The 20004-nt window shown below is 36.2% G+C and overlaps 1 protein-coding gene across 1 annotated transcript in view; it reads right to left on the bottom strand.

Annotated features, from left to right (window-relative positions):
* LOC135225790 (mucin-2-like) overlaps positions 1–20004 on the bottom strand; it is a 332803-nt gene that overhangs the window by 27283 nt on the left and 285516 nt on the right. The window contains 1 exon segment of the mRNA XM_064265270.1: positions 1786–1995. Within this exon segment, the coding sequence (XP_064121340.1) occupies positions 1786–1995 (210 nt within the window).

Below are 20004 nucleotides of genomic sequence, written 5' to 3'. Positions count from 1 at the left end.
AAAAAGCCGATTGTTTCTTGCTATTTTGTTTTTGCTAGACAATGGCTGTAAAATTGACCACTGCTAACCGAGGAGTGGGAGAAATATACAGAGCGGGAGTGTGGAATGGAACGATTATTGAAGAGGTGAAGCTGATAAATCTAAACAGTATAGATACATTCCTCTAAAACTGCAGCCAAGAAACTCATTGAACTGACCTTTTAGTTTTACAACTGATCCACAACTTGATTTTCAAGGTTATACCATCGGAAAAGAAGCACTTTTATTTATCTATAAATAATGAGATTATACTGACGATTTCTTTAAAGATCTCAAACATTTTCAAGAAAAGCGTATCAAGCCATTTATCACAAGACCCTTATTTTTCAAATGAAGCCTCCAACTACCCCGGACACATCAACTACATTTCAGATGATCATTACGAGGTATTAGAAAAGCCACCGATCATTAGTCAAGACTATTATAGGTGGTGGGCAGCCTTGCGTCAAAATGGCCACTCAGGCGAGGGAGAGCAATTCTGACGAGGAGTGCACGAAGCTCAATAATGAAGTTTGTAAAAGAGTTAGGGAGTTCCATATCGCTTCTGTAATTCTTTGTTGCGTTGAAATAGTGATTGGGTTTCTTCGTTTACCCATTCGTTTTACAGCCAAAATCACACAAGACGCTGCCAGCAACATGCTTCCTAAAAGTACTACACACTCACACAAACACCACACATACACAGGCACGAACAACATAATGATCACCAATAAAAAGTAAACCATCGCTCACATTACATGTGTTTAAACCATGATCTACACCGAGTAGTTAAGATATCTGATAATTTTCAGGAAGAATAATGACAATGACACTAAAGTTCCCCTTTTAACAAATGGTATCATGAATTGTTCTGCCCTTCAAAAGAAATATAATTCCTCCTCTTTTACGTATTTTGAAGTTATGATCACCATTTTATAAATAAAAATGTTTGGAAAGATTCCAGTTGGCTAAGAAATGGTCCACCACCGCGTGGCAGCAAGAGAGAGAGAGAGAGAGAGAGAGAGAGAGAGAGAGTTCGGCATTTACATTCTAGACCTAGAAATCAGACTTAAGAAACGAATAGTATACCATAAAATACATTTTGAATATAAAGGGGTGATCAAACTTATTTTCTTTAATTCTCGTTCAAATGTCCACCTTCTTGTGTCTAACATATGGTTAAAGGCAGCGCACACCACTTTGAAACGGCTTCACTTGCCCACATTATCAGATAATAAATAGCGAACAAGATAAAATAAACCTTGAATTTGGGTGAGGATCAAGTTCTACAATTCTATCGCTGGCCGAGTTCTCATTTCTCATTAAACAATCACGTTTTTTCCCAGGAGATTGCCAAGAATATCTCAACAAAACGCCACAGCCATGATTATTTTTTGTTCTTTACTTTCTTACAACATTCTTTAAAAAATACCATTTCTAATTAAAAGGTCAATACATGACAGAAAATTCGGAAAAAAATCATTGTTCTGCTTTCCAGACAACACGAAATTACGTAACAACTATTCCGTGATTTTCAGTTGAGAAAATTATTGATCTTCACAAACCGGACGTGGTATAGTAATGAATATCCATTTTCATTGCAGAAATTAATTACGTAGTCAAGCATTTAACGAATCTAATTCTACCGAATAATTATTATATAAAAACTTACGAACACTTTTGAAAGAAATCGAAGGCATTAAACGATACAACGCCAATTTACACGGTAGAATTGACCCAAGAAATAAAGGATTTATAACAACTTACGTATTCGAACTCTTCCCCTCTTTCATGGTTCATCTCGATGCGCTTGTCATTGCTCATTTGTTGTTCTTCGGCAAGTTCTTGAGAGTGTTTGATGATGAGGCGCTTGAATTCCTCCTCGGTTGCCGCCTCCAGCAACCTCTGGCGGAAGTCCATGTCGGCGAAGATGGTCGCGAAGGTTCGGCCAGTCTCCAGGGAGTTCTTGGTCCCTTTCTGCGTGGAAGAAAACAAGAAGAAGAATCAGAGACGAACATCGGAGGGGTTTAGAGGTCATTGCGGTCTTTGCATTACGTTTAAAACCGCGTCCAAACATTACTTGGACGCTTTTGCGAAGGTCTGTCATACAACAGGAATATTTTCTCAAAAGTTCATACATTTCTGTTATCATTCCACCAACTCTAACAAAATGAAGGACGGAATTACTTGTTACAAGCAAAGGAAATTGTATATGGGAATCTACACTTATAAGAAAAATGGCTATAAAAAATATTCCAGTAATAAACTGTTAAAAATAAAGGTTTGTTGGTCGGTTATAATTTAGCTGGCTTTGTGCCAGCACGAGCTCTTGCTCTTAGAGCAGCCCGTAATGATGAAGGAAAAATGAATTATTCGACCTTTGTCAAACTGCTTTTGGGTTTGCATGCTCGCAACAATCAGTGTGCGGTATAACTTCTTGAAATATTAGTTAGCTTGTGATGTACAGGAAGAAGAATTTCTCCAGTAAAACATGTGTTAACCCTCCTCCCCCCAATTCTCCACACTCGGGCCACCCTCCCCCCAAAAAGTCTACCAGAAACTACTGAAGTCAGTTATTTTTAGCTCAGAAAATCTTATTTATAAAGCAAGGAATTGCACTGTCAAAATGTACTCCGAAATTTGAGTGTATAGTAAACAAAAAGACACAAACACACACACACACACACACACACATACACACACACACACCACACACATATATATATATATATATATATATATATATATATATATATATATATATTTATAATATATACTCTATATAAACAAGTAAAATATTTTCTGGTAATACACTGCTACCCCTAAAGGATATGGCACCACTTTAAAAACATAACCTATGAAAAAACTGCTGTACTGAAAGAAACTGCTTGACAGAAAAAAACAGTGCATAAAGGTTGGCGCCACTTACAAAGTGTGGCTCCAATTGGAACACTGATAATGAATGTCCTGCAGCTTCGGGATGGGTTTATACGCCTAGAGAAGAGATTCGACACCATCATGCAAGAAAACTTACAGCATAATTTAGACAATTACTCAAATAAAGATACAAAACGAGGCTTGATGGTTTCTGCTCTTTCCCCGGAAAACAGTCAAATCAAAGAGTAGGGGTCACCATTCAATCTCCATTTAATTGTCTAAGTGGTTTCTTCTCCTGATCTCGAATTCATGCCTAGCAAGTGCTTTCATTTTCATGATCAAACTCATGTCCTTCAACACAAAACTTTAATATCCATCCTTTCATTGACAGTATGTATCTGTCTCCAGCACTCAAGTCCTTTACGTAAAGCGAAAGTTAACTCATTTCTGAAGATAAATTTTGTCAAACTGGCAGATGAGCGGAAGCAGTTACAACACGTCAGTCAATTTTAGAAATGCTACAGTTGGCAGGGCAGAACTTATGAAATATAAAAAATATCATACTGGTCTGAAAACCTTCGAACAGAGAGAGAGAGAGAGAGAGAGAGAGAGAGAGAGAGGCGAATGGAAGGAGGGAGGGGGGAGGAGGGGTGAATTTCCTGTTGTCGGAGGCGAGGCTTTTCAAACAGCGAGGTTGAAAAGCGATGACCCAGTGGTTGCTATTCGTCATCTAGATGAGCCTGAATCGGCGGCTTCCTTTCATCTCTTCCTCGCTTTTCCCCATCACAGGGAATCCTCCTCCTCTTCCTCATCTCCTTCTCTCTTAGAAGGATTAAAGGAGATTTAAGATAACGGGAGAATATAGGAGAGAGGGTGTTTGAGACGGAGGCACCATATAAAAGGGAAGGCCAATGATGAAAAAAATAACAGGAAAGAAATTCGTCTTAAAATTATAGAAAGGAACACACACACACACACACACACACACACACACACACACATATATATAGATATCAATAGTATGTATATATAATATACTATATATATATATATATATAATATATATATATATATATATATATATATAGGTGATATATGTATATATTTTATATATATTATATATATATATATACTATATAATCTATAATAATATATATATATATATATATACTATATATATATACATATATATATAACATATACTATATTATTATATATACATATATATATTATATATAATATATATATATATATAATATGTATATATATATATCTATATACATATATATACGTATTATACAATCACAAGTAACATGTGAAGATTGTATGTCAAGAGCCAGCGGGATACAATGAAAAGCAGCATTGCCTTTTACTTTCGTGTATTCATTTATTGCAAATACGAAATTCCATGTAGGGACTCTGATAAAAGATATATTGGCTATGTGGCAAACTGTTGGCATCAAGATTAAATCAACATAAATATTGTGTACTATGCGTGGAAATACATCGAGTGCCCTCTTACTACATATGAATAATTTTAATCATGCAATTAAGTGGAAAAATTCAGGGAAATGTTATTTTGTAGAGATATTATTAAAAGAAACATCATAGAATCTAGCACAATAAAATATAAGTCAAGTAGCGTTTTTAATATTAGCAACGGACAATATAAACTACATATGGCTTACGAAATGTATTGTTGACAACTTCGTAACTATGTAATTGACTGCTTAGTAGTTTAATTTCCGTTTGTGGTATTTTTCCTTTAAGTGTAATTATAGGCTGTGGACCATTTGCTTCTGGCCTAGGCTCTTTGGTTGATCTATATTTTACTTTTTTCGTTTTTTCGTTTTTATGTTTACCTTTGATATTCCGAAGCTCTTTTTCATTCTTTTATATTGTACCCTGATAAGGTGTATCAAGAATACACGAAAGCGCTAGGCACTGCTGCATTTCATTACTTCCTGTTGGCTCTCGATAATATATATATATATATATATATATAATACTATATAATATATATAAATATATATATATATATATATATATATGATATATATATATATATATATATAATATATTATCATATATTATATAATATAAATTATATATAAAATATATATATATATAGATATATACATAACATATATATATTAAATTAATATATAAAATATATTATATATAATATATATATTAATAATATATATATTATTATGTTATATATTTATTTATAAACACCATAAATTATATATATATATATTTATATATATATATATATATAATATATATATATATATGTATATGTTATATTACATTTTTCCACATATCCACAATAAGTCCTCTAGCGCACATGATTAAATTAAAGATATTTTCCCTGTAAGAGAATAAGCAAGCTGGAGACATCCTGGCTTGAGCTTATTATCTCATAATCTCATTTGATAGAAAAAAAGTAAAAAAGAAAATGCGCCGAAGTTTCTCCAGCGCGATCGAATTTCCTGAGCAGCATATAATGTTGTATTAAACTCGATGTGCTGCAGTGTGAAACGCCCAGCTACGACCGGACAGCGCTCAGTTGCTCCCCAGATGCGTTCAAGCTAAGATGTGCCGGCAACACCTCCGTAACAGAACTTGGAGGAGCCAGACACGATCATTGCTATCGTTAGCCTTGAGTAAAATAAAAACTACTGTGGCTAGAGGGCTGCACTTTGGTATATTTGATGAATGGATAGTGGATGATCAACATACCAATTTGCAGCCCTCTAGCCTCGGTTGTTTTTACGATCCGAAGGCAGACAGAAAAAGTGGGGACGGGCAGACAAAGGCATCACGATGTTTTTTTTTTGCAGCAAACTAAAACTCAAATTGCAGTCAGTTAAAGTACTGGTAGTTCGCAAAAATCACATAGAAATTTTAACTATGGCTACCAAAATGTATATGAAGACTAACTGGACTCTCTCTCTCTCTCTCTCTCTCTCTCTCTCTCTCTCTCTCTCTCTCTCAATACAGAAATTTCATGCATACTTTTAACGACGACAACGTTAAGCTGAAATGCCTCAGAGCCTCCGTAGCCAAAGACAATAGAAGCGGAGACAAAAATCGATGCGGAAAAGATGGAGGACCAAGAACATATCGTTGATAAGGGCTGGGAGGAAGAAGGAAGGATGATGATGACGATGGTGATGAGGAGGAGGAGGAGGAGGAGGAGATGGAGGAGGAGGAGGTAGGTGCATAAAAAGCTTGGAGGAAAAAGAAGACAAGGAGAAATGCTGAGGAGTAGTATTCTATCTCTTTAGAAGAAATACCAGATGTCTGAGGTTTGATGATTATCTAAATATATAATTATGCATCAGTAAATCAAAAGCACTGGGAAAATTTATATGATACTCGAAACGAAGCAAGCGACTCCTAAGGAAAAAAAAAAAAAAAAAATCCGAGTAAAAATTTGAAGGCAAAAGGCATTAGGTAAAACTCTCCTCAGCCTCTTATGTAACCCTCTTCATGTCCGATGATTTCCAGCCCAGACTGCACTCGAACCTGCTACACTCTCCGAGTGCATCTCTTGAGTGCGACCGAGTAGGGGAGATGACGAGTGACGATGAATTATGATGTAATATTAAAAGTGATGATACGGCTGCTGCCCGCCTATTGTCTCTTCATCTGAACAAGTTATCTCTCCGAAAGAGACGATTTAACATTTTCTTCGTGATTTGGACGCCTTCATAATAGAAGGAGAGAGTTTTATGAGGTGCAGTTAATGGAAGCATGAATAAAGTGAATTATTATGAAACAACACCGGAAAAATCACCGAATAAATTAGCAATTTCTAGGAATACAAACAGAAACGGGAGCGTGTGTGCATACTATCTTCAAGCATATACCGATCTACATACAGAGGATGATCATATGTATGGATAACATGATATTTATGTAGCGTCGAAATTTAACATTGTTTCTGTAGTTCGGACAAAACTCACCGGAATTTTTATTATCATTATTATTAGCATGCAAATAAATAATCACATAAAAACAGCCTAAATTGAAAAAGAATAGAAAAACATTTGAAGTTACCAAACGCTTGCATTGACTTATGTATCATTATGAACTTACAAAAGTATATAAAAACACATTTATGTACGTTTGTCTAAGCATTGTAGTACTAATTTATAAGTGTACTACAACTCTCACTTATTCAATGCACTAAGATGTAGAGGGTTTTTTATGAAAGCATGAATATATATATATATATATATATATATATATATATATATATATATATATATATATATATATATATATATATATATATGTGTGTGTGTGTGTGTGTGTGTGTGTGTGTGTGTGTGTATACTTTATACATATACATTTATATATGAACCTCATCACTTACACAATTGTTCTGTGCTTTAATACAATTAATAACAGGACCTCATTTAAACTGATAAAAGGCAGCGCACGAAACTGGAACACTAAGGGCTTTAATTCCCTCCCCCATACGCATATAAATATAGCTGAACCACGTGTCCGGTAATTCTACTTATATTAGTCGATGAGAACTGTTACTCCTAGAATGCCTGTAACTTTTACTGTACAGAGGATGATCAAGTTTAAATGAGGTCATGTTATAAACACACACACACATACATATATGTGCATGCTTAACATAAAACACTTCACACTAAAGTGTATTAAATGTGTGAGAGTTTAAGTACAAGCAAAAATGATTATTGACGTGCCTAATTCGTATATTTATAAGGTAAGTAAAAAACAAATGAAAAAATAAGAATGACATTTTTTGCAGTTAAGGTTGTGTGTGTGTGTGTGAGAGAGATTTAGTAGTTAACAGACTGAAAGTGTGCACTTTTAAGTCAATTATATTCACCATTATATATATATATATACTAACTGAGTAACCCGGACTGCCTGGATAATCTCTGAATGACATCTGATAAACTCTCTCTCTCTCTCTCTCTCTCTCTCTCTCTCTCTCTCTCTCTCTCTCTCATTCATGTCAATGCTAAGATGGTTGCTTCAGTTACATTTCACCACATCTCACCCCCAATTCCCATTGGGGCTGAACTTGGTTTTGAAAGGCACTGGGATTGTCTCTATTCATCCTAGCGACCTTGAAAACTATGAATAAGACTTTAATAATTGTAGTTTTCGGTAATTTTTAAATGTCACCACCTTCCCACTTCTTCTCATGCCCCTCTTCCTATCAGGACTGAATTTGGAATTAAAGTGTATTGAGAATGTCACTATTCATATTAGGGACCTCAAAAACTATGGATTAGACACTAATATCTGTATATTTTAGTTATTTTTACATGTCATCACCTTCCCAACTCTTTTCACTCACCCACTTACTTTATTATATATATATAGATTTATATATAGATTTTTGGTATTATGACCAGCACTTGGGCAACTAAGGCCATTCAGAGCTGAAACGGAAATTGACAGTAAAAGTTTACAAAGGTGTAACAGGAGGAAAACCTCACAGTTGCACTATGAAACAATTGTTAGTAGAGGGTGGACAGTAAGACTGAAGAAAGAATATGAACGGAGCACAGAAAAAGAAATGAGAGTAGTTGCAGCTAGGGGCTGAAGGGATGCTGCAAAGAACTTCTAGTAATGTCTACATTGCACTGAATGATGTGCACTGACGGCCCTAACCCCCTAAGGGCTTACCCACTTCCTATTGGGGCTGAACTTTGACTTAAAAGGTTTCGGGAGTGTCATTATTAATCTCAGCAACCTCAAAACTATGGATTATACACTAAAATCTATTGTTTTTATTTATCTTTACATATCACCCCCCTTCCCACCTCTTTCTCAATCCCCTTCTATCAGGGCTGAACTTAATTGGAGGCCATCAGGAGTGTCACTATTCCTCTCAGTGACCTCTAAAACTATGGATTAAACACTAATATCTGTCATTTTCTGTTATTTTTACATGTCCCCCCTAATATCACCCCCAACTTCCTATCAGGGCTGAACTTGGACTTAAAGGCCATCAGGAGAGTCACTATTCATCTCAGTGACCTTGAAAACTATGGACTAGACACTAATATCTGTTGTTTTTAGTTATTTTTACATGTCATCCCTTTCCTATCAGGGTTGAACTTGGAAGTAAAGGACATCCGGAATGTCACTATTCATTTCAGCTACCTCGAAAACTATGGATTAGACACTAATATCTTTCATTTTCCCTAATTTTTACATCACCCCTCTATCACCCCCTTAACTATTGGGGTTTAACTTGGACCTAAACGGCATTGGGAGTGTCACTATTCTTCTTAGTGAGTTCGAAAACTATAGCTTAGACACTAATATCCGTTGTTTTCAATAATTTTTACATTTCACCCCCTTTCCAATGCTCGCTGCGCCTTTACCCAATGAATGGTCCGATTAATTCTTCTTTCACTATGACTTTTCCTGATTTGATATTGACTTATGTTTAAATCTCATCAAAATTGGTAAAAAATGTGGATTTGTATAGCATTCAAACGCACAAACAAACACAAACATATTATATTATAGATATCTCATATATATATATATATATATATATATATATATATATATATATATATATATATATATGACTAGTAAAATTGTACTGTTACAACAGACCCTGGAAAAATCTCATTCTGTTGCCTTAACCTACCCAAATACCCTAGCCAATACCCTGACTAACATCCAATGAAAGACGCAGGAGTATACGAGATCGCATCCCTGGACAATGACCAATCTTACATCGGTTTTACAGGAAAATCACTTCCCCAGAGATAAATACAACATAAACGGTCAGTTAGGTATGGACAACAGAGTTTAGCTATTTTTAGCCATATAAATAACCATAACCACAAAATAAACTAGAATTTGTCACCCATAATTTGTAGCAGCAAATGTCGGTACAAAAGTCAGATGATAGTCAGCCTTGATTAAACAAAGACAGGTAAATGAACAAAAAAAAATAAATCAAAATTAATTTATCAAGAAAATTAATCAATTAAGAAATTAAATTATTCAATTAAAATTCAAACTATCAAGCAATACTTAATATTTGAAAAGAAAATTCAAGGAAATGAAAATTGATTCACAAGTGTTAAATCAAATCAAGTATGCAACACTAAATCATTAAGAAGCACATTGTGAATGCAAAAACATGAAAACCCACAATGTATAAGAAAAATCACCACCAAATTGTGAAAAAAACTAAGAAATGGTATGATACAAAATATACATAAGAAACCCACACGAAAAACAATATGCAAAATACAATAGTTTGAATATCCCTTATCAAATATTCAAAAATCCTTTTTAACCATGGTTAAAAAATAAACTCACTTTACCTGGTACCAGTTGTAGCTTCAGATTTCACTAAATTTACTAGAAAGACCTGTTACATTACACGCTTTTATACGGTCTGTTCAGATACCATAAATAACTGCAATGCTTAACAAAAGTTAAGAATGACCCAAATACAAAGTTTTTACGTTTCTTTAAAAAATAGATAAAAATTCCGATCGTGAGAAAGAGAGATAGTGTTAGCATATTTCTACAGCAGGGTTAAAAGTCTAAGAATGTATTTATGGACAAAACACGACCCCAAAATGGATGGGTGACGTCACATAATGCGAAGTATTTTGGGAACTAGGCATTCTGCAAATAATCTAAATAAATTCCCTTTCAAACGAGAGGGAGAGAGAGGAGATGATGATTATTAATAACTATTAACAGCTCATGATTTCAGAACATAAAATTCTTTTAACATGAAAGATATGACTACTGAACATTCCCGAAAGCAAAGAGTGACGTCACTTCCGAGCTAATGACGTCATGAGATCCTACAAAAAATGTTCTGTTCTCAAAACATTCTAGAAGCTATATTATGAAATAGAGAGCAAGACAAGACAATCATACGAATTCAGTATCATACTGCATGTGGCTAAAGTGATTGAGCGTTTACAAAAGAGATGAAAAAAAGCAAGCCTTCCTTATCGCTATGGGATGACAAGTTTTATCACAACAATACAAAGATTTCTGTCGCTTCCAATTACTACCTTGTTGACAGATACATGCAATGGGATCTCTCTTCTTACGTACTACGGTATTCTTAACATTAATTCTAAGTTAATAGTCAGCTAATCTTACTATGGAATCTGAACATAAAACATACATTTTCCAATATGACAATAATACTGGGGAGAATTTACATGGCCCTATACAATATTTTATTATTATATATATAATACTATAGTATATTATAATATATAATATTATTATTATATATATATATATATATATATATTATAAATATATTATAGTGTAATATTAATTGGACTTAAAAGTGTACACTATCATTCTGTTAACTAGTAAATCTCTCTCTCTCTCTCTTTGTAGTTTTAGATTCAACCGAAAGTCATGATGGTACTGTGGTCTATGGTGAAATTGGAACTGGGCCAATATTTTTTCGCACCCTCCTGGAGACGATTTCGAGATCCCATTCCAGTTGCTCTCTCTCTCTCTCTCTCTCTCTCTCTCTCTCTTCTCTCTCTCTCTCTCACATCCTTAACTGCAAAAAAGTATTTACTATTTTATATGGCTCGTGCTTACATAATATAGATATACGCATTAATTTGTTGGCACTTAAATATACTATACATACATACATACTACATACATAAAAATACATACATTACGTACACTATTATAATATATATATAATATAATATATATCTATATATATATATATATATATATATATATATAATATATATTATTGTATGTGTGTGTGTCTCTGTGTGTGTGTTTGTGTGGTGACTGTAAACTACTATGAGATTCAGGGCCTCTGTAACACTGTTTTTTGGACTTTGCTCCTTGTCAAAGCAACGGATGTAGCTGAAAGTTGACATATGTATATTTTACAACCACACACAAATTTCGTCAGCATTATCAATAACCTAAACCCGATAGTTTTAATTTTTATAGAGTAAAAATTATCTAGCCGACGCCATGGCCAATGATTACTAGCCAAGTGTCGAAAAACATTCATTACGTAAGCAAAGTAAAAACCTTTTGGCGAAATGTTGCCCCGCCCATCCACTAGACAGAAACTCATTCTCCTTGTTCCATCGGCTCTGAAACCCGAAGACTTTATGAATGGCGGAACGATACATAGATGTGGGTAGGGTATCTGTGCTAGCGTAGTAATACTACTGTTGCAGTAGTGCCGCAACAGTATATGCGTAATATACATGAATTAAACGTTTAGGCCAAATGCTGGGATCTTTGAAGATCATTTAGCACTTCTTACAACTACTCGAGAAATGAGTTTTTATAGCCGGAAGTTAAATTTTGTAATCCAACTATGCCCATGATAGCCTTCAGTGTTATCCTGAATTATAACGAGGCCAAAGTGGGTGGAGCCTCATGAAGTTATCATTCTGACGATAATTACTGGTGAAGGTTTAAAGCCAAAATACGGTACCGGCTATTTTTTTCAGTAAATAGGTAGATAGCCAATAAATAAAAATTGCTTGACATTGGATATAGCAGTTATCAAATCAAGCTTGTCTACTATGTTTTTGAAAATTACCAACTATTCCCTACATCTTGTCAATCTGATTGTGACCTATAAAGTAGACTGTAATTTCTTAGGAATCTTATTTTGGGAGTTAGACTAATAATCGAAGTGTTTTTGTATTTATTAACATATTTTGTTGGTTTGTTCATTATGACAATTATCAGTGGAGAGGTTTCAGAGTTCATAAAGGTGTGCTGCTTTGCTTGTATTTAAATTTGTTTGTCATTGTTGCCAGAGGTATAGCCTTCGTTACGTATAGCCAATCACTCATCAAGAAAGAAGGAAGAAATGCTGTCATAACTTACGTAACGAGTGCGTTCGAAACCTTTTCTCTGAGTAAGTTGGCCCGTCTTCAAAAAAAGTCACTTTTACATTGTAAGCACCAAATTTATTCAACCTACGTAATGCAGAATGCAGTCAAAATTTATGTGTATATATAATGTGTATTCTGAATAAGCGTTATATTTATGAAATGCATAGATAAAAAGTTATTGCGAAAAAACCGTGTTATAGAGGCCATGAATCTCATAGTAGACGAACTTACTGTGCATTTCAGGGCCGTGTCTAATAGGTTTTCGTTGATAAAATCTTTCCAAAGCATCGTATTTGGATCGTATTTTGGAAATAACTATTTGACGCCAAGGCCTAATTGGCAAAGATATGCACTGATTCCTAATGTTGATAATTAAGGCACTTATCGGAGTAAGTCAAAAATTTCAAGGGAAATTTAGCTAAATTTAATAAGCACCCAGAGGGAGGCTACTGAAGTATGACGTACTTTATTAGACACCCCGCCCATATACTTTAGGAATGAAGACTCGGGTGTCGGTAGTAGTAGTAATAGTGGTAGTATATGGGATTCTTGTTTTGTTTCACACACACAAACGCCTACCCTACTCTCTCTCTCTCTCTCTCATCTTTCCGATAAATCATGTGTTTTAAGTAAAGTACAATAAAGGAATAAGCATAGAATGAGAATATTAATTCTGTAATACAGTTCCTTGGCGCAATGCACGTTTCTTAACTTGAAATATGCACCAAGTCTTACACAATCTCTGTGAAAACCATTGTTACCCTGGAGTTTCTGTTGCTTCATATTGTCTCAAAAGTTCCAGTTCACGTGTACCTGCTTGGTCCTGCTGAATGAATATAACGCAAGTGTTCTAACCTTAACTTCCTTAATGCATGATCAGTCCCATAATAAATCCAAAGTATTTAGTATATCACACAACTCCCTATTTATTATTCTGTGCTTGAAACTGACGCTAATGTGGTTGTAGGGTTGTTGAGTGGTTATCATGAGCCTATGTATTCCAGGTTTTATCTATGTTTATTTTTTATGAATTTGAAGTTACTGAAAAACACGCAAAACGAAAGCAGTCTAGCCGCCACGAGGACAGTTTGCTAGGCTTGCCATAGGTGAAACAGCATTGACCAGTCACGTATAACCTGGCTTTGCCCTGTCGTCGGCAACTCGGCGATGTTTACTATTATGCAAGGTTACCAGGTATATCGGGCCAAAATATCTTACCAAACACCTCTAAACTATCGTATTTTTATTTCAATATGATTGTGTATCACTAGTTCCAAAAGTTTTGCATAATTGATCAAGAAAAGGTAAATAAAAATTGGGTTATAATTGCTATGTATTCCTATACTCAACATAAAATTGTACAATGAAAATAGTAATATTGCAATATGTATATTTACCAAATTCCTTTGCTATAATGTTGTCATATTTATACAGTATACCAAATTCTTATTCATTACCCTTGGCATCACCAATGGAAACCGTAATATTATCGTAATTCTCAACAAATATTAGATTCCACGATCATTGTCACACTACTGGGAACACTGCCTGATGTCATACTTTACGTCACAAGTAGCCTCCCTCTGGGTGTTCACTAAATTTAGCTAAGTTTCCCTTGAAATTTGTGATTTACTCCGATAAGTGCCTTAATTATCAACATTAGACATCAGTGCATACTTTTGCCAATTAGGCCGTGGCTTCAAATGGTTATTTCCAAAATACGTACGATCCATATCCGATGCTTTGGTATGATTTTACTGACGAAAACCAATTAGACACGGCCCTGAAATGCACAGTAGTGTACTCGTATATTGAAGAACGTCTCTGTTTCCGGCTGTGAAGTCCAGCCAATTCTTAGAACGCCTCTGCATGGCGACTACTCAGAAACCATAGGTTGTGTCGCCTCGTACGTGGACTCAAGTCGATGAGCCTTTGTTTGTTTGTGTGTCTTCCAGTAGTATCTAAGAAGGAAACTTGTGAAATCTCGTGGCACACGAAATAAAGAAAACAGACACCTACTCAATTCCATCTTGAAAGAAGTTCCCTCAGTTTTTCTTCATGGGCAGAAGTTAAAGAATAGGAAGAGGGGGAGGGGGACAATGGGGGAGGGGTTCTGAGATCTTTCCCTCCCCACACAAGGTCCTTACTTCACCAGAGCTATCAAGTAGGTGGGAAGTGGGTTAGCAATTCCACCCACACATCAGCCCATGCACCGCTAGAACTGCCGAAAGGGATTGAAAGAGTTTAATAGTAGTAATTAACGATTTAATGAGGCCCCTGCCTCCCTTAGGGAGGGGAGATTAGGTTTTCCTGGAGAGTACGTCCCTCTGAGAGAGAGAGAGAGAGAGAGGGGGGTTTTAAATGTAGCCATAGGTGTGCAAAAGGAGAGCTATAATAGGAGAAAATGAATCAGAGAAGTTCTTAGACGCAACTTACTGTAGGCTACAGCAAATGGTTTATTAAAAAAAGCAGCATTCAAAAAAGAAAACATCGGCGAAAAGATACAAGAGCCTTCCAGCCACAACAAAAGAGAAGATATATGTTCTTAGCTAATAAGAAAAAGAGACGGAAATAACAGAAATAACAAACCCAACCAAGGGAAGAAAGCTTCAAGGAAGTAAAGCAGAATTACGCATAAGAGGTAAAGAACAAGAAAGATTGAAAACCTGAAGAAATGGGAGGCGGCGGAAAGTGGAGAGACAAACGAGGAATAATAAAAACAGAAGAGAAAGCACGATCATTTCTGAACGACGTACAAGACAATGGGGGTTTATTCCTACGACCTTGTTTGTGGCCATGTTTACATTCGGTGCGGCTAAGGCAAATCTGTTCCATGGAAAGATTTCGTCTGGGTTGGAGGGAGGCCATAAAAGGCTTACAAAATTCCGCGCGTATTTCCTAGCCTTCATAAACCTCTAAAGCTTGACAGTATTTTGGCGACATTAAAAAGTGGACCTTCAGAGGTTTAGGAGTCCCAGGCACTTCAGGGCCTTGAAGGCATCTTGTGAAGCGCCATTTGGTAAATAATAAGAAATGAACGTCATTGGACTATACACTAGCACGCTGAAATCAACATCCCTGTGTTACAGTTGTTTTATTAAAATATGGCGACAGCAAGCTTTACGGCGACGAAGAATTGAAAGCCGATATTGCGAGTAGAAATTTTATGGAAATTTTAGATCCAAAAAGGAAAAAATGAAAATCACTGTTCAAGACCATAACGAAATATTTAGAGGAACTGGACCAGATAACCCAGTGCCCTTGACTAGCCAAGGCCCGACAAAATAATAAATGGAAAGGAGATGGAAATCTGTGGCTCTTCAGCAGGATCCCAGAAGAGATGGAAGACGATAGCTAGAGGGAAAATGAAGCAAGAAAAGAATTCCAGTATATTAGGAATTTACCCAGACTGATGAAGAGGTGTAATGAGGGCGGGGCACAGGTCGCAACGTTCGCCTTCGAATCAAGAAATAAGATCATCAATAACGTTTGATAGAAATGAATAACTAAATAAACAAATACATTCACACACACATATGTATGCCTGAATGACTGAAAAAAATTCCACATACACACATATACTAGAAAAACTCTGAAGGATTCAAAAATATTTTCCTGCGCCTTCTTATTCTGACTGTCCTCTGTATCCAAAAACTACTGTACTGACCGTCCATTGGTAACTGTCCCGTTTATCTAGGAATTACTGTATTAACTGTCCTTTTATCCAAATATTACTGTTCTATCCATACCATTTATCCAGATATCACTTTTGAAACTTTTCATGTCTCGTTTATCCAGGCATTACTGTCCTGACTGTCCCATTTATCCAGGTATTAATGCAGCGACTGTCCCATTTATCCATGTATTATATAATATATATATATATATATATATATATATATATATATATATATATATATATATATATATATGCATATATATATATATATATATATATATATATATATATATATATATATATATATACATATATATCTATTACATATATATACTAGCTGACGAACCTGACAATGAGTGGAAAAACTCCTTAAAATGGTTTTGTCTTCTAAAGTATGTTTATTATAATTGAAAATGCCTCTATTTCTTGGAATTAATAATTTTGGTTTGAATTCATTGCTTAAAATAAACATATCATATATACATACTATATATATATATATATATATATATATATATATATATATATATATATATATATATATATATCATATATCTGCCCTACGAGGATAGTTAGGAATGTGAATGTAGGGAGCAATGAACTTTATCGAGAAGCCACCATGTGTTGTGAAAAATCTTCGATATGTCAACCAGGTCATTCGTGAATATTTTGGAAGATGTTGATGAAGTAAAACGGATGAAATCGAGGAGACATGAGTGCACGTGCCCAAATTGACCCTGCAGGTGGACTATATGACTTGAAGTGCCACCTAATAGTTACATCACAAAAGAATGCAGTCAGAAATGTGGAATACTCGCAAGCGTGCGTTTGTACGCCCATGAGGGCGTGTGCAAAACAAAATATATTCTGATAGTGCATCAAGGACAGGCTCATTAGCAGAGCCAGATCAGTGAGTTGGGCCCGAAGAGAAGGCACACAAAAGATCCACAGAAAAATGTGGATAGAGGCCAGTTGCAGATTTTCCTAAGGTAGGTGCCAGACATTTGTTGAGAGGGTCCATGTTACCAAGTTTTCATTTTAGGCAAGGCCATAAATAGGTCTTGTAATATATATATATATATATATATCTATATATATATATATATATATATATATATATATATATATATATATATATTGTAAGGGATTTAAGCCATTTCCATTTTAGAGTAAAGTAAATTTAACAATGAATCTAATTCAATACAAGCCCAGTCGCCTATAAAGTCGGGTACACACTTGCGAGCAGGGCAACTGTATCATAACACTGTTGCGTAAATAAGCGTTGCATGGTGTAAAAAATAAAAGGAGATTGCTGCAGTTACAGTTAAACACTAAAAAGGTTGGAATACAGTGGCCGAGAAACTCGCTGACATGAAGTTCCAAGAAGTTTCTGGCCAATACAAAAGCTTCATCAGAATGTTGTCAATAGATTTTGAGTATATAATAGGATTGATAGGACCTAAAATAATGAGAAATGACACGCATATGAGACGGGCTATTACAGTTCAAGAGAAGGTGGCACTTACTATCAGATTTTAAACAGAGACTTGACAAAAAATGACAATTTTCTTTCTACAGGTACTCTCTCTCTATAAATACATAAAAATAGTCAAACCACCAATATACGAGGTATGTAATATGAAAGGTCAGAGAAGGCGAGCAAGGACCTCTTGGAGAATAAGCTGTTCCACGAATTAGCCAGCAAAGACAGCAAGGTTAGTACTGAGCAAATGGGTCTTCACAGTATAATTCAAAGACGAGTGGCTCCACACAGTGCATGAGAGTGGGTGGCGTCACGTGCATTACCCAACTGGACGCGCAAGGAAAAAAACGTTTTTTGTTCCTACTCAATATAAAAACCCTCGGTCCTTTACATAAAGAATTTCTTCCAGCGTAGGCTGGAATTACGGGCATTAAATTCTTGAACAAGGTGGTTAGGCAGTAACTACCGTCTGGTGGGCGGGTAAGACCACCTGCCCGGATGTAAACACTCCACTTTGCTTTCGGCCGTCTTCTGATAAAGACATATTTTGGTGAGCTCTTGCTGACTAGCCGTTAATCATTTTCCCGGTGGGATCTTTAATCTTTTTAATTTTGTAAATAAATATGTATACACTGTGTTTTGATATTAATAATTAATTGAATTTAATAATTAATATGCAAACCCACTTTTTGAGATAGCCTTGAAAGCTGCCTTTCTACTTTGTGTTAAGGGTCGGTGGCAAACGTATGCCAACATCTTTATTAGTACATATTTTCGCCCTTTAACGTTAGGACGAGACATGTATTCATCCCAAATTTATTCTTACGCTTTGGAAACTACCGAGGGGAACTTTGGAGGTTTGTCCTTTGTTTCTTCTGGTAATTCCTCTTCTCCTTCGTCCTTTCGCTAGCTATCGGACGAAGGTAGAAGAGAGGGCGTGAGGTGTTGGTGTTTGAGAGACCTCCTCTCATTTCAGAGGGCAGTGCCCTTGGACGCGAGAGGAGTATCCTTATTACTTAAATCATATTTTCTTTCTTTTGCAGGCTAACAGTGGTGATAGTGATTACAGCAGTAGATGGTTGGATATCTCTTCATGCTGGTTATCCTAACCTTGGAATTGTAGCTGTGGCTTGTAGCATGCTGTGGTATTTGTCCTAAAGTGTGTGTACTGATCCCCTGCTGGAAATCATATTCATTTACCACTGCTATCCTGGAGTTATGTCACTGGACAAAGCCTCCGCTGCTGCCCTGTGATTATTAACTCTATTCCTGCTGGTAAATATACCTCATCCTATTGAAGAAGTCTTGCAGAATTTGGAGAAGCCGAAGAGGAAGAGAGCTTGTCAAGTGTCGTCATCTTCCTCTTCGGAATCATCATATTTTTCATCAGCCTCCACCCCTTCGACTTCTAAGGCTCCCTGCCGAGGAAGGAGAAGGTAGTCTCCCCCCTAAGAAGTCTTGTCACGGGACTTCTATGGGTCTGCCTCCTCAAACTGAGGAGGCAGTTGGTTCTTCTGCTGGCTCTCCTGTTCTTTTGGGAACGGGAACTGTCACACTGTCCCCAGGGCCTAGCGTGTCAGGAGCCGTAGAAGCACAAACTTCGGTTTGCACTTCTGCTGCTAGTCTTAGAGGTTTTACCCCTAAGACTAGTTCTGTGTCAGGCGCTCGTTCACGAGACCCTGAGTGCAAGTAAATCTTCGGATTTGCGTGCATCCTTAGTCGGTGACGCTGAGTCTGCTCACCGTCATGACTTGGGCACAGAGTGAAAGAAAGGAGCGAGTTGCTCAGGTGATTCACACCTTGCCAGTGATCGCTCTCGTGGTGATTGCTCGGTTCCCAGGGTTGACGTGACGGTCCCACGGGACCGTGAATGTAGAGACCTGTAGGGGCTCCCCCATTCGGTCATATTGAGAGGTTTCAGCCTTGATGAGGACTTGGACGTGTTGGAGGATGGTATCGGTTCTCTCCAGTCAGGTGCACGCTCAGCCCCACCCAGACAACTGTCACATTTGCGTGACGAACTAGTTTCGGTGGTGAGAAAAGTT

The sequence above is a fragment of the Macrobrachium nipponense genome, chromosome 13, assembly GCF_015104395.2.
Source record: "Macrobrachium nipponense isolate FS-2020 chromosome 13, ASM1510439v2, whole genome shotgun sequence".
Classification (NCBI taxonomy): Eukaryota; Metazoa; Arthropoda; class Malacostraca; order Decapoda; family Palaemonidae; genus Macrobrachium; species Macrobrachium nipponense.
Note: the sequence above shows the minus strand (reverse complement) of the source record. Positions and strands in the feature narration are given on the sequence as shown.